Source organism: Mesoplodon densirostris, chromosome 13, assembly GCF_025265405.1.
Source record: "Mesoplodon densirostris isolate mMesDen1 chromosome 13, mMesDen1 primary haplotype, whole genome shotgun sequence".
Taxonomy (NCBI): Eukaryota; Metazoa; Chordata; class Mammalia; order Artiodactyla; family Ziphiidae; genus Mesoplodon; species Mesoplodon densirostris.
In genome coordinates, this window is record NC_082673.1 from 7807888 (window position 1) to 7834218 (window position 26331).

The 26331-nt window shown below is 37.9% G+C and overlaps 1 protein-coding gene across 1 annotated transcript in view; it reads left to right on the top strand.

Annotated features, from left to right (window-relative positions):
• The window catches only part of RAB2A (RAB2A, member RAS oncogene family), a 74982-nt gene that overhangs the window by 26100 nt on the left and 22551 nt on the right, over window positions 1-26331 (top strand). The window contains exons 2-6 of the mRNA XM_060116233.1: window positions 1734-1805; window positions 8505-8572; window positions 18277-18359; window positions 18793-18885; window positions 23209-23320. Coding sequence (XP_059972216.1) covers window positions 1734-1805; window positions 8505-8572; window positions 18277-18359; window positions 18793-18885; window positions 23209-23320 — 428 coding nt within the window. The remainder of the gene's footprint in view (window positions 1-1733; window positions 1806-8504; window positions 8573-18276; window positions 18360-18792; window positions 18886-23208; window positions 23321-26331) is intronic.

Sequence of the window (26331 nt, forward strand, 5' to 3'; positions counted from 1 at the left end):
AAACTTATGTTTACCAAGGGGGAAGGATGGGGGGAAGGGATAGTTAGGGAGTTTGGGACTGACATGTACACACTGCTATATTTAAAATGGATACCCAACAAGGACCTACTGTATAGCACAGGGAACACTGCTCAATGTTATGTGGTAGCCTGGATGGGAGGGGAGTTTGGGGGAGAGTGGATACATGTATATGTATGTCTGAGTCCCTTTGCTGTGCACCTGAAACTATCACAACATTGTTAATTGGCTATACTCTAATATAAAATTTTTAAAAACACACAAAGAACTACAGAAAAATTTCTTTTCTTTCTCTCCTAGATCTGAAAGGTTATTCAGGGTGTTAGAAATCTAAGGAGTTTTTTTCCTTTTGTAATGTAAAAGAGAAATTGTGGATAAAAGAAAAAGAAGAAAACCAAGGTCAAATGTTTTGAAATTCCAATTTATTTTCAGTTAACTAGAATCTTAAAACATTCAAAAAACTTTGAACAAATAAAATAGTTCCTAAAACACACCATGCACACACACACACACACACACACATATACACATACACATACACACACACACACACACACAGTAGACCATGTATTTGATTTGTTACTGGGCATTTTGACAATCATTATAGCATTTGACACTAGGGCCAGTCATTCAGCAAAATTATTAGGTGACTTATCTCTGCCTTAAGACAGGCAGCAAGTGACAAGGTATTCGTTGTCCTTCTCTCATTGAGTGGATAATCTAGAAGACATTGAACAGTTTAGTTTGCGTCTCTTAAGAAAGACCTTCTCCAGCCCTTTAGTCTCTTTTGTTACTCTTCCTCATAGAATTTTATTTTCTTCTTTCAAATGGCAGTCATTATAATTATTTCAGATTACAGTTCGTGTAGATTATTTGCACACTCATTCTGTTTAATTTCTCTCCCTGAGCTAGATTGTAAGGAAGGAAGCATATCAGTTTTCCATGTGCACAGTTAGCATTCGATGAAGACTTCTTGAGTAAGTGAATGAATGAATAAATGATGACTGCCTTTTGTTTTGTAAGTGCAGGATGCTACCAAGTAAGCAGATTTGGTCTAGTGTGAGGTTACGGGCCTGAAAATGAGCAGGAAGTGGTGTGGTATTCAATATTCAGTTCTCCTCAGAGGGCAAGTAGGATGTATATAGAAAAGTTGCCTTTAATTTGGGAATTTGGAAGTTATTCAAGACCTCAATAATAGCGTGAAGGAATGCAATTCAGGTTAGAATCGATCCTGAAATGGATCAGCCAGAAGATAGAGTGAGCAGCTTTTCCCAGAAAAGTAGATCCCGAACACTTACTTGTTTGTTTGTTTGTAGGAGACTAAGATAAGATAAACTATAAAAAGAGGAAAGTACTATGTTTTTAAAATATTTTCACTACTACAGAAAAAACAGAAGCGCATGAACACTTCACTGCATGAGTCCTGTGGGGCTGCTGGGAGGATCTGGTTGGTTTTCCCCGGGAATTGCTGCCACTCTCAGATTGAAATGCTGGATGAATGCAAAAGGATGAAAAGGGTGTTTTGGATTGGTCAACACCTTTCACCCAAATCATCAGTCCTCTAATTCCCCAAGAAATGAGAGCACTGAAAAATCATGGCAGATTGTTCTCAGAGCACCAGAAAGCCTAGCTGCCTCTTTTCCAAGTACTCTTACGAAGTATTTCTTAATTTCTGTGAATTTTGTCCCTTAAATTTTTTTTCTTTTAACTTTCAGGTGTTGGTAAATCATGCTTATTGCTACAGTTTACAGACAAGAGGTTTCAGCCAGTACATGACCTTACTATTGGTAAGTTTTATAAAGAGATGAGAAGCATTTAGAAGTTTTGGGTAGTGGGAGTGGAATGTGCTAGAGGGCTCATTCCATCAGTGATGAGTCAGAAATCAGTGAAACTACATTTGTTGCTGTACAGAGTTTAGTCTCCATCACTTTAAAAAAATACAAGTATGTATAGTAAAAATAATGTTCCCCAACTCTTTAAAAGTGGTTGGAATGCAGCAAGACATTAATACTTGATTTTGATTGTATTTAATGATAAAACAGTTGATTGAGAGACAGTATATCATAGGGAGGGGTTAAGAGCAGAGACTCTGGACCACTTTGTCAGAGTTCACATCAGGGCTCTGCTGCTAACTAGCTGGGCAAGCCACTTTCCCACTCCATGCCTCAGTTTCTTTATCTGTAAAATGAGAAAAATAGTGGTAACCATCTCACAAAATTATTCTGAACGGTAAATGAGTTAATAAATATGATGCATTGAAACGGTGCCTGGCAGCATGTTAAGTGCTTTAGGCTTACCTATAATTATTAATTGAGAAAAACTACCATCAAGCATTTTTTAGTTTCCTCAATTGTGAAGAATAAATGAGACAGTTACTGGTAAGGAGTGGTCAACAAATGTTAGCTGTTATTACTATTAGCTACACTAGTTTTTATTATTAGTGGTATTATTCATTAATATGCAAAAGTGTAAAATTAAGTGAAAAACTAAAAACTTTAAGCATACTGTTTCAGGGTTGTTATCTGTTTAAAAAAAATTATATTTATACTCTGAAAGCTAAAGAATCTAGATTATTCCTCTATGGCTGTAGCCCAGTAACAATTAGAGATTAGTCAACCATGAAGAAACAAGGTAACTGGAAATCTAGTTAAACTTTGCAGTTGATAGCTTAATGTATCTTTTCAGCCAGTGACTGCTTATGTTCTATAGATATGATTAACTCACTACTCATAACAAGTTGATTCTCATGTCCTGTGTATTTTTAAAATACCACATCGAAGGTAGAGTTTATGAATCAAATTATTAGATCAGTTAATAGTATTCAACCAAGCCACATGTACTTTGTAGATGTATTAAAATCTTTCCTTACTGGCTACTGTCAATAAGAACATGCAGATTCCATTTTCATTTTGATAGTTTTAATGATATCCAATAATAATGGGTGAAGCAGGTACTGCTCTCTCATGCCGATCCTCACGGGGCAGTTTAGCTTTGGTGAGCTCATCTTTGCGTAGGATCTGCTCTTTGCTCCGTAGGTCTGAACCTTGAGGCCGTCTCTTAGGCAGGATTCGGTCCCGAGACAACTAGCCAGTTGTTTTTCATATAGGGTATTAGACAAAAGTGCCTTCCTTTTCGTTGAAGCTTTCGTGTAAATTTCTGGTTGTTAGGGCACACCTGATTGGGCGGATGGGCCTGAGCCTCACTGCTGTTAGAAATGGGCACAGGCTCTACTTGTGGGGGCCTGTGTGAGGGGGCGTGCACCAGAGGGAGGTTTCAGAAAACTGTAACCCCTGTAACTGTGCCAGCTGGCTTCCCTCTGGGTTCGCTGATGCGAGGCGCTGGGAGTTAGGAGGCTAAAAGCAAAGGGAAGCTGAGGGCCTTCCCCCCTCTCTGCTGGGGTTAACTGTGTGCCCTCCGTGGCTTCAGCCACAGCCCCTGCCTGACAGGCCCACTGGTGGTCTGGCTCCTGGGCTCTGGGAGCCCTGGTTTCTCTCTGCCCCCAGGCCTAGGGACAGCAGCAGCTTCCGGCTGTTCCTAATCTCTGGGTTGCTTTGCCCTCTGCTCCTTGGGCTTCTCAGCCCTTCCTTGAATGCAACCAGTTCCCTACTTTAAATCCCCTCTGTTTTAAGTACCTACGTATGGTTTCTGTTTTTCTGGTTGGACCCTGACTACTTTACCTTGTGACACCCATCACAAGAATTTATTTTTCTGACATAAAAACAATTTAGAAGGTAATTAGCACGTGTTTTTTAAAGGAATGTTGGAGTGATTTGCTAAAATAGGCACAAGGCAGTGTCTTGATTCTGCTGCGTGCTTGCCTTTGCGTGATGAACAGAGGAGGGTATAATATAAAATAGTAATGACAGTGGACCCATACCAAATATTTACTGTGTGCCAGGCACTTGTTTTGTATGTAGTAACTTTTTTTTTCATTTAAGTATAGTTAATTTACAGTGTTATGTTAGTTTCAAGTGTACAGCAAAGTTATTCAGTTATACGTACATATATATATGTTCTTTTTCAGATTCTTTTCCATTATAGGTTATTACAAGATACTGAGTATAGTTCCATGTGGTATATAGTCGGTCCTTGTTGTTTACCTGTTTTATATACAGTCGTGTGTTTACGTTAATCCCAAACTCCTAATTTATGCACCTCCCCCTGCCCCCTCGCCGCTATCCCCTTTGGTAACCAGAAGTTTGTTTTCTATGTCCTTAGGTCTGTTTCTATTTAAATAAGTTCATTGGTATCATTTTTTAGATTCCACATATGTAATAACTCTTCTAATCTTGAAAAAAATTTATGAGATGGATATCATTAATACCATTTACAAATAAGAGAAACTAAAACACAGAAGACATTTAATAACTTAGCTTGCTCAGGGTCACACAATTAGTAGGCATCGATTATTGAATGCTCAGTAAATGGATACTGTGCAAGGATGCAAGTACTTACTCTACAAGGATGGTAATGATCTAGAGGTAGTTTAGAAAGTGTGTATTTACCTTCAGAGTATTTTGTCCTGGAAGGTTGAAAGTGACTAACATATATGAAGAAAATAAGCATCACTCCCTGACTGTGTCAGGTAAATGAGGCCTGGCCTTTGGTTCCACAGATAGTTTCTCTGGCAGCCAAATTGGCTGTTAATTGAAAATGTATCTGGGAAGAGAGCCTCAAGGCCATAGGGGATGATGGTTTATCCCATTAAAAAAAAAGAAAAAGAGAAGGAAAACTTTCTAAATGAGATTCTCAAGCATATATATACTTAGGGAGAAAGTTTAATAAAATTTTTTACAATCCACAAGAGAAGTATGAGGTTTTGGGGTTTTTTGTTTGCTTCTGAGAGTTCTAGGACACTTCGGGTTTCAGTATTTTCTTTTGCCACATAGAATACAAAGGTAAAACCTGCATTGAACCCAGTTATGAGAAGGTAAATGGGAAAGAGTTAATGTTTTTGAGGCTGAAATTGAATCCTTTGTTTCTGTTTCACTTGATAGGAAAACAAAAATCATAGTTTTTCAGTGATCAACAGTGCTTGTCAGTTTTTTCTTTGGAGATGTATACACCATTCTTTATCTTCTTATCATCATTCTTTATCTCATTCCTGGATAATATAGTAGCCTTTTAACTAGTTTCTTGACCTCTTGTTTTTTTATTCTCTGTCCTGACCTTATTAATAAGTGAATTTAAAATAGCAATCTTATTATATTTACCTCCTTTAGAACCAATCCTGATTTTCATGTAACATGTCTTTAAAATTAGGTATGTTTTTAGGGGCAAAATCTTTGTTTAAGGACTTTTTAAGCTTCAGTAATCTCTTGTGTATTTACTTTGAATAAAGTGATAAATATACCAAAACTCAATTACGGCTTAAGTTAAGGAAAGGGAATATATGGAGTTTTATATAGAACCCACAGGAGGGTAGGGACGTGGACTTGGGAACGGGCAGGAATGAAGCATCGTAAGAGGCCAGGAAGCAGAGACCATAACAGCCGTCCTACAGCAGATGATGGAATGGTTGCCAGTCAATTTTAGTATCTTTATCCCTCAAAGAAAATGTGGCACATATATACAATGGAATATTACTCAGCCATAAAAAGAAACGAAATTGAGTTATTTGTAGTGAGGTGGATGGACCTAGAGTCTGTCTGTCATACAGAGTGAAGTAAGTCAGAAAGAGAAAAAAAAAATACTGTATGCTAACAACATATATATGGAATCTAAGGGGAAAAAAAAAGGTCATGAAGAGCCTAGGGGTAAGACGGGAATAAAGACACAGACCTCCTAGAGAATGGACTTGAGGATACGGGGAGGGGGAAGGGTAAGCAGTGACAAAGTGAGAGAGTGGCATGGATATATATACACTACCAAATGTAAAATAGATAGCTAGTGGGAAGCAGCCGCAAAGCACCGGGAGATCAGCTCGGTGCTTTGTGACCACCTAGAGGGGTGGGATAGGGAGGGTGGGAGGGAGGGAGATGCAAGAGGGGAGAGATATGGGAACATATGTATATGTATAACTGATTCACTTTGTTACAAAGCAGAAACTAACACACCACTGTAAAGAAATTATACTCCAATAAAGATGTTAAAAAAAAAGTTAGTATCTTTATCCCTCTGCCCAGGATGTCATTTCTAGAGAAGGAACATCTGCTTGCCCTTACCTGCCCACCCTTGGTATCAGTCAAGGGTCTGTTTCTAATTTGCAGTTGTTTTCCATCAAATTTGACATTATGCATTGGATTTAAGAAATCTTGAATCCCATTGAGCCATGCAGATGTTTTTGGATTGTGGTTAAAAACCCATCCATGACAGTGGAAGGAAAAATAGGATTTCTCTCAGTGGCTATAAACAATAGATTCATGAAAAGGCCTCCATTTTGACAACTATCTTGCTGATGCGTAGAATTTTCTACTTTAGAACATTCCTTTTAAATACTGGATATTTCAAAGAACATTTGTCCCATACTTAGTCACTGGCTTCTTTCCTCAGCTACTCGTTTTCGTGTTGCTAACAGTAAGCTGGTGGATGGTTGTTTTGGGTGCCCCCCACCCTGTGGCACACAGTATGTATGAATAAATGCATGTAGATAAATATGTAAACACTGTAATGGTTTTTTTTTTTTTTTTTTTTTTTTTTTTTTGCGGTACGCAGGCCTCTCACCGCTGTGGCCTCTCCCGTTGCGGAGCGCAGGCTCTGGACGCGCAGGCTCAGCGGCCATGGCTCACGGGCCCAGCCGCTCCGCGGCATGTGGGATCTTCCCGGACCGGGGCACGAACCCGTGTCCCCTGCGTCGGCAGGCGGACTCTCAACCACTGCGCCACACCAGGGAAGCCCCACTGTAATGGTTTTATATGACATAGTTTTATAGTTTTGCATTTTTCATTCTAGTACATCATGACTCCTAGGTCCCTTTTCTTTGACTTTCCTGTATTTCTGAGTCTAAGAAACATACCGTTAGTTTCTTTGTATTGACTATGCCCCTAGGATGGAATAAGTAATAAAATACAGAGTAGAAACTCCATCAAGTTACATATCCTGGGAGGCTAAGTTACCTTTGTACTCACTCTCCTAGTCACAGTTGGGGGAATTATAGGAGATGCTTAAATGGAATTCTGGCACTGGGCAGTATGCCCTTTCCTAGGCAACTAACTCAAAGCTGTTTTTCTGCCAGGATGACATATGGTTTCTGGGGTCCATGTGTGTCTTCCCTTCACCCTGACTCTGATGTAAATACTGATAGAACACACTCCAAGCAGTAATGATGTGGTATAATGTGAGTGATAGACTTCTTGCAGAGTCACCTTCACAGTTGTTTGCTATTCTGAAGTTACCCCCTCTTTTTCTCCTCTTCCTGTTTTGATGATTAAATGAGTACTTTCAAAAGAGCTGATACATGCAGGGAAAAAAGCCAGAGTAGTAAACTGATAAGTGTGAAGTTTGTATTCCCTTTGACCTGCAATCCTATTTCCTGTAATTTGCCAAAAATCATAACAATAAGTTGAAAAATTCATTTCAGGGCTTCCCTGGTGGCGCAGTGGTTGGGAGTCCGCCTGCCGACGCAGGGGACACGGCTTCGTGCCCCGGTCTGGGAGGATCCCACATGCCGCGGAGCAGCTGGGCCCGTGAGCCATGGCCGCTGGGCCTGCGCGTCCGGAGCCTGTGCTCTGCAACGGGAGAGGCCACAGCAGTGAGAGGCCCACGTACAACAACAACAACAAAAAAAAATTCATTTCAGCATCAACTACTTAGTGAAAATTTGAGAACAACCAAAATTTCTAGCAATAGAGTAACCAACTTAATAAAATGCATGTATGTATAGAGATAGCACACACACACAGGAATATTATGCAGCCATCAAAAACAATAGTATCGTTTTATATATTTTTTGACTCGTAAAGATGCTTTGTGGTACAGAATAATGTTGATGACACAGTGACTGAAAAGCAAATTGCAGAACAGCATTTATGTGTTCCCATTTATATCAAATTGTATACTTCTGTGGGTATTTTATTCATGGAGCAATGTCTGAAAATATGTTTAAACAGTGGTCATCTCTAGTGGGTGGATTTGGAGATTTCTTTCCTAGTTGATAACCCATGCTGGGAACCAAGACAATGTTGAAATTCATCTGTCCGTTTTAGTGAATTTTATACCACACTAATAGTTTTTAAGAAATTTTAATATTTGTGATTAATAATTATGGTTCTTGAATCTCATTTCCAGATTTTTTAAATATTACAGAGCCTGCAAAACATGAAGACCACAGTTGGTTTCTTGACTACACTAGACTCAGATATCTTAGTGTTTCAATTATATCCTTAGCCTCTGCCTTAGCTTATACATTTTCTAAGGATAGGAGCTGTATTTGTTAATCTGTATATCACTTGGCATAACGTGCTAGAAATAGACCACCTTTTTTAAAAACTCCTTAAATGTTAAATACCCACTAGTTTGTATAACAAAACATTTTCTGTCCTATTCAGGTGTAGAGTTCGGTGCTCGAATGATAACCATTGATGGGAAACAGATAAAACTTCAGATTTGGGATACAGTAAGTATAGCAAAAATACACTGTGTGACCTCAATAAAGTTGTTTTATAAAATTACATTATACGTTTGTTCTGTTTTAATGTTATTTTATGCTTGTTATGGTTTGTTAGACACCAGCGCCCCTGCAGCCATGATGGAATATGTGGTACCAGAAAAGATTCATTTTTATTATGCAGTGTTTTCAAACAGCGGTACCCGAGGTGTCAGGTTTTGGTGAACATATTTGAGCAAATGCTCAGTCTATGGGATCTAAACAGAAATGCTCTAGAAACTGTGTTTTTAAGAAAAACAAGCAGTATGTCTAACATATACCTAAGAAGTAAAATATGTGAATGTCAATACGATAGAGTCACTTGAGCTGACAGTGTATTCATTTATTTTAAACGTATGATTTAGTTCCAACCACTTGAAGCTACCTTACTCCAGCTCCTGATTCTGTCATTTATATTCATTGAGTGCCTATTACATATCTTGTTCTGTCGTGTTTTAATGGCAGTTTCTCATCTGAACCACAGAAAATTATTTGAGTGACTGTTTTCTTTGTCTTCCTATATTATGCATAAAAGAGAAGTTACTTTATTATGTATAATGGATGCTTTAAGGTAGAGGTTCCCAAACTTTTTTGTTTCAGAATCCCTTTATACTTTAAAAAATTAGCGAAGACCTCAAAGAGCCTTTGCATGTGTGGCTTATAGCTGTCAATATTTACCATATTAGAAATTAGAACTGAGAAACTTACTAAATAGTTAATGATTAACTCATTGTAGAATAACCATAATAAACTCATTGTATGTTAGGATAAATGATGCAGTTTTTATGGAAGTTAACTGTTTTTCCCAAACAAAAAAACTATATTTTTCCAGTGTGAAGAGTGCCATTCTGTTACCTTTTGAAAAATCTCTTTACTGTCTGCTTCGTAGAAGACAGCTGGATTCTCCTATCTGCCCCTGTATTGAGTCTTATGTGTTGTTTTGTTGAAGTATATGAAGAAAATATAACCTCACACAAATAGGTAGTTGGGAAGTGGAGGATCTCATGGACCCTTAAGGACTCAGGGATTCCCCAGGGTCAGGGATCACAATTTGAGTACCACTACCTTAGGGCAGTTAGGACTTAATTCTTCACAGAACCCCAGCTGAGAAAAACCAAAAGGTCTCCTGCAAAGAGCATCTCTCTAAACTAGTAAATGAAATATAAAGTACGGGGAATTTTATCATCATATACCCCGGTCTTTTTTTTTTTTTTTTCCCCTAATCATGCAGTCTTAGTGTCTTACCTGTCACCTTTAATAGCCATTATTGAAGGAAGGCACCTTGAAGAATATTCAGTCTCACAGACTGGATTCGCAGGAAGACCAAGTTTCTGAAGGCTGATCCTTCCCATGCACCACACAATCATCCTTGAAATGGAAAACCCCAAATCTCTATCTTGCTCAGTCCCAGAGTCATACATTGGACTCTGTGTTTTTGTGCTTGCTTATTTCCTCTTTTTGCAGTAAAGATTTATGCTTTTACCATTTCTTAGTGTTTTCCCCTCCCAGCCAGTAGCGTCTCATAACTTTCTGGATTTATATTCTTTGAGGCGACATGACTTCAAAACTGCATTTCCATGCAAGACAAAAAGTAAAATATGCACAGTCCCTTCTTTCCTAAAGGTTTAAAATTAATGATCTCTAACCAAAAGGAAGTATTTTCTACTTCTGTATTAAAAGTTTCACTTCTTTTTCAGAAGGATTGTTTTAACATAAACCAACTTGCTTCCTTAGCTAATAAGCTTGTGCAGCACACATCCTGCAGCGTAGTGTGAACCAAACTACTTGCTATTCTTTAATAAAGATGTTTTTCATACCTTGTACTTTGCATAAACACCTGCTTTGCTTGAAGTACTTTTTCCCCCTTTTCTGTTTAAGCGTAGCTCAGATATCAGTACTTGTGGAGCCTTTCTGACCCCCATGGGATAGCTGGTTGTCCCCATAAGATTTTATGCATATTTCTGTTATAGCTCTTACCCCGTTGTTATCAGAGTTTTTTTGTTCCCATATTTACCCTCCTCAGAATAAGCATCACGAGGGAAAGAACCATCTATGTCTTATTCAACTTTGTGCCTTGTTTGTATTCTTAGTTTATACTGGTTGATGCAACGTTTGGTAAATTTTACTGAATGAATGAGTGAAGTATCTATCTCATTCTGTCTAAGCAACTTTAGGACCATTGGAAGTGCTGAAAAGATACCATCTACTAAAGTACATGGTTTCAAAAGGAAAGATTAATATAGTAATAAAAATTGTGTGATATTTTAGGCACAAACCACCTCATTGTAGTTCGTTTTGTTTATTCAGTTGCTCTTCTGTCCTTAAGGTATTCTGTTAAATAATCCCTCCCCTCTTTTCGAAACTTGAACAAATCATTCATTCCCCAGTTGTTTTCTAGATTAACTAGACATGCCTTCTTTTGATAAGTACCTATTTTCCCCTTAGCTTATGAGTTAATTGTTTTACCTGCAGTGATCTTTCAAAAGAAATCTATAATAATTACTTATGCTGGACAGTATGAAAGGGGAATAGAACAAAAACAACCCTCTTGTTCACACTTCCTCTGAAGGGCAGGGGGTGGTCTTCTTTCCCCTTTGTCTAACAGGGAGAGACTGGTGTCTTTGAAGACATCGTGACCCCCCCAAAAAGAATTCCAGGGCTTCCAGATGGAGGGTGCTAGGAACCATGGCCTGTTCCAGATTTTAAGGACTGTTCAGAAAGCTCTGTTAACTTATGAAAGTTTCTTGAGTCTCTGCCCTACAGGTTTTCCTCTTATCATTGGTTTTCTTCTTTCATAGCTAACTTCCGAAACTCTTTAATAGATGTTATCTGACACATTAAGGTTGCTCCCACACTTAGTTTATATCTAGTGAAACACAGTTTCCCATATCGTTAATGTTTTTCAGTGTTTCTATACATTTGTATAGCAAGCTGTGTTTTTAGTAGCAAGGGTCATGGCTGTTCCTGGCCCAGAATATTTACAAACCCATCCCAGAGTCCTTCAGGGAGTAATTTGCCAAATGTTATGGTTTGTTTCATCAGCCTTAAGAAACTGAAATTTAGTTCCCAATGACTGAGTCTCAGTATCTTAGGATGTTTGTCATCCATTGTATATCTGTTTCCATTCACAATAAAAAAATAAATAAATATAAGGGGTTTTCCTTGCAAAATTTCCACATCTAGCATCTTTGCTTTCTTTCAAAAATAGTAAGTACAGCTGCCAACAGATACTCCTTGAAGGCCTTGCCAGAAGCAGTGATAATAGTTATCAGTGTATCCTTTAAAGCACTTTCCGCTACCCCTGTTGTAACCTTTTTTCTTTTACGGGAAGTCAAATGTTTGATATTCCTGGTATCTGATGTCAAGGTAAGTCAAAGGAGAAACATGCCTTGTACCCAATTCCATTCTCACTCTCAGACCCTCATCCAGTTTTTACCCACCTTTTTCTATTCTTGCTTGTCTTTTGCTTTTTGTTACTTTTTCAGTTGCCTTCCCAGCATATCCAAATTTTATTCTCCCCCCAAAATTTGTAGTATGGATGTTTTAAGTCCATGTGTCTGTTCACCTTCCCTGAAAATATTCTTACATTAGACTGACAAATATTTTTCCCATCAAATAAAAGTTAGTGAAACTATGTAAAAAATCATGTGAAACCTATATGCTAAAAGTACCTTTTCAGGAAATCACAGGCATTTTTTTGGTCCTTTGTAAAATGTGTCAGTTCATATCTACCTTCTTACCCCCAAAATGAGAATTCTTGTTGTCTCAATGGAGCAGTGAGGATGGATGACCAGAATTCAGGGGGGGCTAGAGAAAGAGCCTGGAGCCAAGCCCTGAGAAGCAGTCCTGCCTCTGCCAGTCCTCTTGCTCCCATCCCCCCAGCCCCAGGAGTTGAGAGGCCTTTGGAGGTCCAGCTGTTTCACCTCCTTTGGCAGCTGTTTATCAACATTTTCTTGAACAACCACAGGGACAGGAAACTCTTCAACATGTCATTCTACATTAATGTCTGCCTCCTACCTGTGGTCTCCAGTTTCTCTTACATGGCAGTGTTAGAAGAATCTGAAGTCAGCAATTGCATCCTGAGTCTTTTTTCAAAGTAACTATTCTTAAATTTGTTAAAGCATTCAACATCTCTTCTTTCCTAGATGTTCACAACCTTTATTTCTCTTCCCAGAATCTACTTTAATTTCTGTATGAAACTCCCTTAAAAGACCTAGAATTAAATAGTCCCAGTTGACTTTTTCTCCATCCTTGCTGTGGTCACTGAGGCAGCTTAAAAATTACCGTGATTCTTACTAATCTTGCTGTCGTCCCAACCGTGTAGATTTCAAAATCTTTTTCCTCGATGATAGCAGTTCCTTGATCACAGGTCTAGATTTTTAAGTTGAGTCTGTTTAGTAAAGTACTTGAGATTCCATGCTTGAGCACTGGACAACTTATTTGGCTACTTAGAAATCCTTTTTCTTTTTGGCTCTTGGCTGTGTTCTTTGTAGCTGGAGTTGTTAGATAAATGACTAACAATGAAAGTAAGAGGTATTACTGTAATATTAATTCTCACATATCTTAATTTTCTAACTTTATTGGCTGTTTGGGATCAATCAGGATAACATATTTGAGTGTCCACTATAAATATACTTCAGTGTTCTGAGTTAGGCTACCCCTCAAGGAGAACTAAGGAGGAAAAAAGATAAGCGTTTGAGCAGTGTGTTCATTTTATCTAATCAATAGTATTAGAACCAAATGATCACATGAAATTGCTTTTGGATTTGTGAGGAGAAAAGGATAAGTATAGGCTGTGGTAGGCAAGCTTCCTAGCTTTGTGAGAAGATTAGGGGGCTTGAACTGGTCCTCAAAGGGAATAGAAATTGGATAAATAGATAGAGGAGAAAGATTTTCAGGCAAAGAGTTAAACAGAGGCACAAAAGCAGGAATATTCAGAATACGGGCAGAATACCAGTAGAAAAAAAAATGGCTGTATGAACAAGACTTTTATTGAATAATAATATAAAATTCTAGAGAAACAAATAGAGATCAGATTCCCAAGAGCTTAGGACTTACATTCAGGGTAGAGATTTTTTTAACAGTAGCTTGATGTGTGTGAAGTTGTATATTATGGAGATAACAGAAGAGGAGGAGGAGTTAAGTTGCCAGACTGGTTACTACAAAAATTGTTTCAACAGAAAGACTTAGGCACATGGGGAAGCCAATTTGGGGGAATCTTTATCTGGCAATTGGAGGTCAATTTTAAAGGTATTGGGGCAAAGAATCAAGTTTATTTAATTTAACAATCACATGGAAAATGGAGGACTACAAGGCTTCTTTTTCACACGTGTTCTGTGGCTCTAATTTTAGTAGTAAGTATCCTCAAAATGAGCATGGCTATTATCTCCCGAGGCGGACTTTTCTGTACTGCTTTTTTGCATATCTGGTATCTTGCTGATTTTTTTTTTTTTTCCAGAAATCACAGAGCTGTATTGTGAGTTGGCGGCTCACGGTCTACTCTGGCCACCCCAACCGGGTTTTTCTGGTGCTGTTCACTTAGTTCCTGTCTCATGAAATGCATTTTCCTTTATACCCTTAGCTGCTGTTAGGAGTCCCTTTCTTTTTTTTTTTTTTTTTTTTAGAGAAATGCAAATCAAAACTACAATGAGATATCATCTCACACCAGTCAGAATGGCCATCATCAAGAAATCTAGAAACAATAAATGCTGGAGAGGGTGTGGAGAAAAGGGAACACTCTTGCACTGCTGGTGGGAATGTGAATTGGTACAGCCACTATGGCGAACAGTATGGAGGTTCCTTAAAAAACTACAAATAGAACCACCATATGACCCAGCAATCCCACTACTAGGCATATACCCTGAGAAAATCATAATTCAAAAAGAGACATGTACCAAAATGTTCATTGCAGCTCTATTCACAATAGCCCGGAGCTGGAAAGAACCTAAGTGTCCATCATCGGATGAATGGATAAAGAAGATGTGGCACATATATACAATGGAATATTACTCAGCCATAAAAAGAAATGAAATTGAGCTATTTGTAATGAGGTGGATAGACCTAGAGTCTGTCATACAGAGTGAAGTAAGTCAGAAAGAGAAAGACAAATACCGTATGCTAACACATATATATGGAATTTAAAAATATATATATCATGAAGAACCTAGGGGTAAAACAGGAAGAAAGACACAGACCTACTTGAGAATGGACTTGAGGATATGGGGAGGGGGAAGGGTAAGGTGTGACAAAGCGAAAGAGAGGCATGGACATATATACACTACCAAACGTAAGGTAGATAGCTAGTGGGAAGCAGCCGCATAGCACAGGGAGATCAGCTCGGTGCTTTGTGACCGCCTGGAGGGGTGGGATGGGGAGGGTGGGAGGGAGGGAGACGCAGGAGGGAAGGGATGTGGGAACAGATGTATATGTATGACTGATTCACTTTGTTATAAAGCAGAAACTAATAAAAAAAAAAAACAAATCCTGGGCACAAATTTTATTTTATTTTATTTATTTATTTATTATAAATTTATTTATTTAGTTTTGGCTGCGTTGGGTCTTTGTTGCTGCACGCGGGCTTTCTCTAGTTGCGGCAAGGGGGGCTACCCTTCGTTGTGGTGCGCAGACTTCTCATTGCGGTGGCTTCTCTTGTTGTGGAGCACGGGCTCTAGGCGCATGGGCTTCAGTAGTTGTGGCACGCGGGCTCAGTAGTTGTGGCTCGCGGGCTCTAGAGCGCAGGCTCAGCAGTTGTGGCGCACGGGCTTAGTGGCTCTGCAGCACGTGGGATCTTCCCGGACCAGGGCTCGAACCCGTGTCCCCTGCATTGGCAGACTGATTCTTAACCACTGTGCCACCAGGGAAGTCCCAGGCGTCCCTTTCTTTTGATACAAAGAATTCTATATCCTGTTCAGTTCCAAGTTCTAAAATTTCTTTAAGCCAGCATCTTATAGTGAAGAGGATCAAAAACATCTATATGCCCTAAGTTGACGTTCTTTTTCATTTAAAACAATATCAGTCGATCACAATTTGCATAGGTTTATATTAAAATGCTTCTTAAAAACTAGATTACTTTGCTTTAATGTGATCAAGATAACCATTGGGCTAGCTTTCTGCAGTTAGTTGTTTAACAGTTTGTTTATAGCTGGAGAAGCCGTAATAAAACACGTTATCGGGCAAGACTTATGTTAAGGCTACCAGCACCACTGACAGAGGCTAGGCCAGAGTGTGGGGTGTTGTCCCGACAAGCCAGGTCTCCAGATTTTGGAAACTGTTCTGAACACTGATCTTCGCTTATTACACAGTGATCCTAGATTTCAAGGTGCACAGTTACCTTCACAGCCCTCACTTGGAATGTTTCATTTTTTATTTGCTGGAGCTTTTGATTTTGTAATGATGGGCAAAATCCATCCAGATTCAGTGGATTCAGTATAAAGTGATGCATTATATACATTATTTCCATATTGCAACATGTTTGTTCTATGTAAAACAGTTTAGGAGGAATGGGAATGGTATATAGATATGTGCTTTTCCTAAACTTTTTCCCTTTTACTATTTCTTATCTAGACTGGAAACACTGAAGTTTTAGATGTTATAATTCTTCTATAAGATCTATAGCAGTGTACAGTTAACCCTTGAACAACATGGGTTAGGGTTGCCAACTCCCACACAGTCGAAAATCTGGGTCTAATTTATAGTTGGTCCTTCCTATCTGTGGTTCTTCCTATCTGCAGTTCTTCTGTGTCCGTGGATTCAACCAGCCTCAGGTTGTGTAGTACTGTATTGTTTGCCATGGAAAAAAGCTCCACATGTAAGTGGACCCACACAGTTCAAAACGGTGTTGTTCAAGGGTCAACTGTATTCATTTTAACTCCTCCCACAAAAGGTCCCACCAAGATTGATTTAAAGAACTTTTACCTTTGCTCATTGTTTAGGCTTGGGAGATACAAGAGCCTAAGCTTGATTTTCATTTTGAACTAATATTTGTATTTTTTTGTATTGTTTACCACATGATCCTTCCTTGGTATATATAATGCACACTGTTCTAGTCCTTAATTTTCCCATGCTAAGCAGTTAAAGAAGAAATTCCCATAATGCTTGAGTTTTGAAAGGATTTTTTGGGAAAGATGTGTCTCAATAAATTATATAAAAATAACTGTAATTAATTTCATGCTTCCAACTAGTATCATCTAGTGTTTTAACCTCAAACTCTGTGAAACGAATTGGCTATTTTTACAGCCCTTTTATGTGATGGCTTTCTCAGTATCTAATTTATCATAAGACATTATTCTAAGTGCCAGAAATGCTTTCGGGTTACCAAAAGAAAGTCTAATCTTTAGTTTCCACTTGGGAGAAGTTATTTTTACTGAATCTTAGTATGTCAGGACTTACTGATGTCCACTCATTTAGGTGGGATGGAGTAATGACCATTTTGTGCATTTGACTGAGACGTTAGAATTCATTCTTTCACTCAGCAGGCTTTCTCTGCATGCCTGATGTGTGCCAGACCCAGTGCTAGGTGCCAGACCCAGTGCTAGGCACTGGGGCTGGGGGACAGGAGTGTAGTGGGACAGCAACAAGAATTACAGCGTTGAGTATCAGTGTTAGCACAGGGCAGAACCTGACTGTCCATGTGCGTTCTGAGGGTGGGAAGGGCTTAATATTTACACTTGGAGATCAGAACTCAGAATATGGAAACATGAGTATTTTTCAAGGACTTAGTAGATTTTGAATACAAAAATTGTGAAAACTGGCTTTATTTACTTAATTTACATGCTTATTTTTCCTCAAAGGTAGAAATTAAGTGATTAAAAATGAAAAAGTGTTTTTGATAAGAACTGTCTCAATTTTAAACTCAGAGGCAAAAGGCATATCCCACACCAGCCTCTCTTAAAAAGCAGAACATTAGTACCACTGGTAGAAGGGAAGGTAACTAATTTTGCATAATCTCTGAAGTCTGTTTTCACAAGTGGATATAAAGATGACTTTTTGTCCTGTTGCCTTTTGACAAGCATTTTGTATCAAATAACAGAGAAAATTGATTAAGTGTAGAGAAAAAAATTTCATAAATTCAGAACCATTTTCTGTTTTTCATAATAAAATGATTGCTCAAAGAATTCCATCTGATGACTGTTGAAAGCTCACTGCAGTTTATGATATAACTGATAAAATCTGCATCCTTGGCCTTCCAACAACCTTTACGCCAGCAGATGGTGGGCGTAAAGATGTCATTCATCATTTATTTACAATGGACTTTATTTATTCTAGTGTCAACAGCTGCCCCAGGGAGTGGGTTATTGAATTCGAATGTGAGGCTCTGGGTTATTTGCTTCCTTTCAAATTTGTCTTCAGAGCTTAGTTGCTAGGAGTCCATTCTGTGCTCTAATAATGATTCATGTATTGTGAAGCCATTCAGTAAATTGGGTTGTCAGGGATTGCCAAAAAAGGTTTAGAGGTCTTGTTTTGGGGGGTGGGGGCTTGTGGATTGCATGTGCGTCTGGTTGACTTGAGCAGTAGTAGTATTATGTGACTTCTTCCTAAGACTGGTGAAGTTAGGATTTATTCTTTTCCTTTATGCACTCATTCCCTACCTGTCCATATTCTACATATGAGTAATAAGAAAATGTAGGGGACAGTTTGTTAAAGGAAACTATCAACCTTTTCTTCTCTCCTCACAGGCAGGGCAAGAGTCCTTTCGTTCCATCACAAGGTCATATTACAGAGGTGCAGCAGGGGCTTTACTAGTGTATGATATTACAAGGTGAGAACGTGGAAATTTTTTGGTTCAGTGGTCAGTGCAGAGGATTTTTCTAAATAAATATGATTATCAGTAATAAAAGTATAGCTTTGCCTTTATGTCCTGGCTATCTGCCTTTAAAACTTATGTATCTTGAATTAACTTTAAATTTACTACAGAAATCTGTAACTAAGTTATTCTCTTATATGAATAAGCACCCCAAGTTGATCAATTTAGTAATGATATTTATACATTGGAATTTCTTAAAGTGAGGTTACATTTAATTTCTAAACTGAACTATAGTCAGTGAGCTCTGACTCCAGATACTGTACTTAAAATCTGTTTCCTACTTGGACATGGCTAAAAATAATTATCTTTAATGGAATGTATACTGTTCATTGTACACCACTAGGGGAAATACTTTGAAAACAGTAATCAAATTATCATTTATGTTTAGAAGAGACACATTCAACCACTTGACAACCTGGTTAGAAGATGCCCGCCAGCATTCCAATTCCAACATGGTCATTATGCTTATTGGAAATAAAAGGTAAAAAGACTCTTTTAAAGCTTTTTTACATAATGAAGACTGGATAGCTGTTATATGGTACCTGTTTATGTGGTAACTGTTAAAGTGCCTGTCTTGTACGTTGTCCAAAATGTAAGTTATTGATTTCTTAAATTATAAAAATTTTAAGATACTAAGATGTTTCTTTTGTCTTTTTTAATGCAGATAATAAGCTTTATTGGAAATTATTATTTGAAATAGTTTTTGTTGGAAGCTATACTTCAAAGAATACTCTTAAGTAGTTTTATCTGATTACTAATTTAAAATAAAACCCACTGATACGTTTGGTGGTTAGGTCACTGTTCAGTATTATCAAAAATACTTGGCAGTATAAACAAGGATCTGTGCAGAACTCAGAAAAATATTTTTTTCCCTTCTTCATGACTTAATGTGTATAATATGACTTAATATACGTAGATTAATCAGGTGTATTTCTACTTAAAGGCCTGAAACACTTTTAATATTGTTTAGTAGATATCACGTTAGTACTTCTAAGCTTACCTCTAAGACTTACATATTAGTGTCGTGCTAATGTTGTTTTTTCAATCTTATTTTACCTTATATATCTAGGGATCATTATTTGCAGTGAATGTCCTTGTGCTCTACATTTAAAATGATAGTACATGGGAAAACAGTTCCTTGACCATAGTTTCTATAAACTTTCAAGAGTATAGGAAAGTTTTCACTAGTTTAGTAGAAAATTACAGTGGTAACAATTAAAACTAGTATTTATTTATTTATTTATTTATTTATTTATTTATTTATTTATTGCTGCATTGGGTCTTCGTTGCTGCATGACGGCTTTCTCTAGTTGCGGCAGGCAGGGGCTACTCTTCATTGCGGTGCGCAGGCTTCTCATTGCCGTGGCTTCTCTTGTTGCGGAGCATGGGCTTTAGTCATGAGGGCTTCAGTAGTTGTGGCACGAGGGCTCAGTAGTTGTGCCTTGCAGGCTCTAGAGCGCAGGCTCAGTAGTTGTGGCTCACGGGCTTAGTTGCTCTGCGGCATGTGGGATCTTCCCGGACCAGGGCTCAAACCCGTGTCCCCTGCATTGGCAGGCGGATTCTTAACCACTGCGCCACCAGGAAAGTCCTGTCGATTAATTTTTTTGACAAAGATGCCAAGGTTCAGTGGGGGGTGGGGTAATGTTTTCATCAAGTGGTGCTGGAACAATTGAATAGCCATGTGCAAAAAAAATTTACCTTAACCCTTACCTCACACCATATACAAAAATTAACTGGAAATGGATTACAGACCTAAATACAAGGGCTAAAAATATAAAAAATATTCTAGGAGAAAGCATATAAAATCTTAGGGATTCTGGTTTTGTCAAACATCACTTAAATAGGAAAGATTAACTTACCAAGTAGTGGCAAGGATCTAGAGGAACTGAAACTCTCGCACTGCTGGTGGAAATGTAAAATGATACAACCATTTTGCAAAACAATTTGGTGGTTTCTTTAGAAAATAAACGTACATTTGCCATACCACCTAGCCACTTCACTCCTAGGTATTTACCCAAGAAAAACATGCTTTACACAAAAAATTATACACAGACTCTCATAGTGGCTTTATTTGCAATAGCGCCAAACTGGAAACAACCCACAATTCAATTGAGAGGTGAATGGATAAATTGTGATACAGCCGTACAATGGAATACACTCAGCGATAAAGAGGAATGAGCTATTGATATATGCAGCAGAGTGGATGAATCGCAAAATAATTATGCTGAGTGCGAAAAAAAAACAGACAAAAAAGAAAACATATTATATGATTCCATTAATATAAAACCCCACAAAATGCAGACTATTCTCTAGTAGCAGAAAGCAGATCATTAGTTGACTAGGGTACAGGGGAAGGAAAGGATGAATTACAGTGGGGAATGAGGAAACTTTTGGGAGACTGATGGCTTCACCAGGTATACATACATATGTGAAACTCATCAAATTTTATATTAAATGTGCAGTTTTTTATGTCAATTATATTGCAGTAAAACTGTAAAAAAAAAAGTAATGTAACAAATAAATATTATACTGCATAGATTAGATTTTTTTAAGTGTTATTTTAATTGAGGTTTGCTGTTAAGAGAACATACAGTTGTCCTTCCACATCCATGGGGGATTGGATTCCCCACAGATATCAAAATCCTTTTAAGAATAAGGCTATTGGAGGGAAGCTTTAATCTTTGTAATATGGCAGCATTCAATGATGATGTGTGGAATAATAAGAGAATATTTGAAGAATAAAGAGAACTTTCATAGTTTTGTCTTACCGGTGTTTTCCTTATGTCTGAAACAGGGTGGCTGGCAGCTTACTGGTGGCTTAAATTTGGTTGCTGCCTATAGTTCACTTGTGAAAAGAAAGAGCAAAGTATAGTACGTACAACAGATGTTTCTAATGATTGTAGATGGTAGCTCTCATCATTAGGATACAGTAGGTGTGGAAAGACATTTTAGGGGAGAAACTAGGAGAAGGGAAGAAAGAATGTATGACATGCAGAGAGTGAATGGAAACGAACAGAGATAAATGAGGGGATTATTATTAGGTGAGGTGAATTGGAGTAGACATGGAAACAGGGAATAAACAATTTTTGAGTTAGGTGAATTAAGCAGTAGGGAGCCAGTGGAGGGGTTTGAGAAAGACAGTGACCTAGTCAGAATGACAAATATGACATGGATTTTTCTTAACTGTGGCATTTGAAATTGGTTATACAAGAAATAGGACACAGAGTCTGCAAGGATGAAAGTTTTTAATAGTCAAGGGATTAGAATACCCTAAACAAAAAAGCATACATTAAGAGAATGGTTTAGGAAAGAAAGATATTTAAGTAGTAAAAGCAATTTAAATGGGATTAATGGAGTGAAAAGTCGAAGACCACAATATGATTTTACACCTGGAAAACTGAGGAAACAAAGAGTGATAAAACAGAAATACAGAATACTGAAGTGCCGCTTTCTTTTTTTCCAACAATCCCTTAAATGTACACATCCTTAACCCTCTTTGTTAAGATAACTTTGGCAAATGCAGGCATCATCAGCGATACTGGTAGGGGAAAACTGGGAGTAACTTTAAATATCTCCAAATAAGGGATTGTTTAAATAAAATGTGGCATATGCATAAAATGGGATAAAGGGCAGTTCAGGGAAGGTATTTTCTTGAAGATTTTGTGTACTTCAAAGCTAATTTTCCTTTAAGAAGGATTGTCAGATAAGGGGACTGCATTTCAGGAGCACGTTACCGTGTCACTGTTGATAGTGTCCCCCCCTCCCCCATTGTTTACGCCTACTAGAACATAAGCTCCACCTGGGGGCAGGGGGTCGGTACTATGTCTGTTCTGTTGAGTGGTCTGTCCCCAGATCCAGGATAGGGCTTGGCACACGGGAAGCCCCCAGATTACAGTTGGATAAATTATCCTCGTCCAGTCATGCTTTAATATCTGCAAACTGAGTTTGTCTGCTTTTTATGTTCTCGTTTTACCACTAGTATTTCATAGCACAGTCAACTTGTAACTATTGATTTTATTTCTCAGCAGAAAGGAAATCTGATACAAATCTGTCAAAATAAAATGTGTCAAGGCTAGGTGGAAGTACATGAATATTTTTCTCCATCCTTTTCTGGGCACATAAATTTGTAATAGTAAAGTTTAAATTTTTTTTACAATAAAACACACTTGAAGAGGAGACTTCTGCTTTTTACCCCTACCTTAACTAATACAATTTCAGTATGATAAAAATGAATACCACAGTTTTGTCCAAAATTTCTAGCTTAGACTTTTGTTTCTCTCTTCTTCCATGAACAGTTCTATTGGGAATTAACTGAGATTAAAAATTAATTAATGTTTCTATACTGGTTTGAATTTTATTAAGCAATTTCCTATAGTTTCTGAAAATTGTGTGACTTATTTTTATCACATTCATAGAAACTCAGTCAGTCTGGCTAAAGGATGAGGGGACTAGTGTAATTTTGCTCTCTCAAATTGTTATGTTGAGTAAGATGGTTCCCTTCTTTGGGAACCCACTTAACTCAAAGGTAGGGTTTGGGCTAGATGTTCCCTTTGGGTTTCTCTAGTTTTAGCATTCTAGGGCTCTAACTTAGAATCTTTCTTTAGTTGGATTGTTAGTTCTTTGAAGCTAAGCAGTGTGCTCTTTTTGACTCTCATAATACACTGAATAATGAAGTTGATTAATGTGTCGAAAATTAATTGAGAGAATGGTCAGCACAACTTTGAATCTTATAGTACAGTTTCCACAGATGTCTCTCATTGTACTATGTTGGTTGATAACTTGGCCCTTTCTTTCCCATGTTTAGTGATTTAGAATCTAGAAGAGAAGTAAAAAAAGAAGAAGGTGAAGCTTTTGCACGAGAACATGGACTTATCTTCATGGAAACTTCGGCTAAGACTGCTTCTAATGTAGAAGAGGTAAGTAAGAGGCCTTTTTAAAATGTTTTATCTTCTTAATAGAAACTTTTTATATACCTTAATATTCATTTGTTGATTATCCCCTGTAAGCTTTTTAGTCACAGATAGTCCTTGAAGGTTGTAAAGTAGAAAATTTCTTTCCTTTGAAATGCCTTGTAATGTTCATCTTATATCAGGCTCTTCAATTATATTCTGAGCCTTCACTTGAAGCCAAAATGCTTTCACAGATCTTTGTATATACTTTCCTTAAAATCATTTTTATGTTTCTTGAGAGGGAAAAAAAAGGACACTAATGAAATTTGGAAGTGTTTCAAGACACTAAACATTTGTAGCTATTTGTATCCACTTCTGCTTAAGTAGGGAAAGTATTATATTATTGCAATGTAACATTATACAAAGCATGGGAATTCTGACATAGTTAATAAATAAAACTTGTAGTATCAGTTATTTCCATTGATCAACCTGAACTATGAAAGTTTTGTGAACACACCATGTTCTTCTGTGCTTTGTGTATGTGGATATGGTATTTATTTATTATACATACAGGAATAGACAGTTAATCCCCTCTTAGGTAAATGTATTACTACACTCTATTTCATAAAAAGCAGAAATGAGAATAAGAAAATATGTAATTTGCCCAGAGTAATGCTGGAGTTTCCACCTTCTGGGTAAGAATCTTAAGAGCAGCGGCAGGAGGGAATTCTAGAAAACAAATGATTGGAGAAGCACTTGTCCTAAGGATAGCAGAGGATGGGGTCACAGGCCACAACTAGCACTGTGCCTTCAACATAGTGAACAATGAGTAAATACTTATTAGGAATAGTACTCGGAGCATGTCTGATTAACCGTTGAACCCAAAAATTGACTACAGTAGTTCAACATTCGTATTTTCACTGAAGAATTCTTAGGTAAGATATTATGCTCATCTATACTGGATGAGGTGCTCTGTGATTGTCCTTAATACTCTTCTTACAGGCTCCAACTAATGCTTTACCTGTGTTGCAAATTGATTACATCTTGATAACATCCAAGAATAATGTTTTACTTCACACAGCTAACCCAGAGAGAAATCCATTCTGTCCTCTTGTTTGACTTAAAATAGACATATAAAGCTGCCTGTTTCCATGAAGCACTCCTTTATTAGAGGTGTTGGATTTGAAACCATAAGGGCCAACGTGTTATGGGGGTTTCAAGACATCTGAAACATATCCTTACTGATAATTAACAATAGATTTTCTTGTTGATTTTGAGAACCTTAAAGCCAGAATTGTCTGTATTTTATGAACGAACCATACTGTGAAGTTAGATGACAAGGCAGCCACTAGTAATTCTAAATTCTAGTTTTGACTCTAATGCGTTTGTGTTCATTTTTCTTATTTTTAACAAGTAACAGTAGGTGTTTATGTGTAAGTAGCAGGTTACTATTGTCAGTTTGGCTGAACATTTAAATAAAATATATTTCATTAATGTTTTGGCAGCATTTATTACAAAAATTCTGTATCCTTGGTTAATAATAAAAATAATTGTTTAAATTTAATCAGGCAGGAATTTCCCATACTCATGAGAGAACAGTACTTTACTTAATCATGTAAATTAATTTGCCTCTCAGAAGCCAAGGATATTAAGAAATAATCTTTTTTTTTTAACTCTATTTACTTTTGGCTGTGTTGGGTCTTCATTGCTGCGCACATGCTTTCTCTAGTTGCGGCGAGCAGGGGCTATTCTTTGTCATGGTGCGGGGGCTTCTCATTGCGGTGGCTTCTCGTTGCAGAGCACGGGCTGTAGGCGCACGGGTTTCAGTAGTTGTGGCACGTGGGCTCAGTAGTTGTGGCTCGCGGGTTCTAGAGCGCAGACTCAGTAGTTGTGGCGCACGAGCTTAGTTGCTTTGCGGCATATGGGATCTTCCCGGACCAGGGCTCGAACCCATGTCCCCTGCATTGGCAGGTGGATTCATAACCACTGCGCCACCAGGGAAGTCCAGACAGAAAGCTTTTAGAGAAAATATTCTACTACGACCAAACATCACAAAGGAAATTATGGTACTGCTTCCACCGTCAGCTGGCTATAATGAGGTTTTTCCATGCTCCTCATTTCCCTGTAGGAGTTGTGTCAGAGGAAGCCAGCTAAAGCATAGGTTTAAATAAGATCCTGAGTCTCATAACACAGTACCCAAAATGTCCAAGTTCCAGTAGAAACTCACCATACCTAGAAGTAGGAAGACCTCAAACTGAATGAAAAAAAAAAAATTAATAGATGCCAACAGCAAGATGACAGAGCTGTTAGAATTATCTGACAAAGATTTTTTAGGCAACCATCATAAAAATGCCTCAACAAACAATTTTAGGAGCATGCTTCAAACAAATGAAAAATAGTCTCAGCAAAATAACTACAAGATAAAAAGAAGAACAAGATAGAAATTTTAGAACTGAAAAATATAACAACAAGTGTAAAACTCAGTGGATGGAATCAACAACAGAGTGATGGGGACAGAGGAGAGAAATAGTGAACTGGATGGTAGAACAACAGAAACTACTCAGTTTAGACTACAGAGAGAAATAGAGCAGGAAAAAAATGAACAGTGCCTCGGGAATCTGGGGGGCTATAACGAAAGCTCTAACATTGTATTGTCAGACTCCTAGGAGGAGAGGAGAAAGAAGATGGCTCTGAAAAAGTTCTCAAAGGAGTCATGACTGAAAACTTCCCAAATGTGGCAGAAGATATAAACCTACAGATTCAGTCATCTGAGCCAGCTCCAAACAGGATAAACCTTAAAAATCCACACCAAGACAAGCTTCTGTCCACAGTCAAATCTCTGAAAGCTAAAGACAAAGAAAAAATCTTGAAAGCAGTGAAAAACAATTCCTTACCAGCTGGAATGACAGCAGAATGCTGTCAGAAACCATGGAGGCCGGAAGGAAAGAGCACATTTCTCACGAGCTGGAAAAAAACTTTTCAGTCCACAATACTAGAACCAACAAAAATATCTCAGGAGTGAAGGGAAATCAAGACAT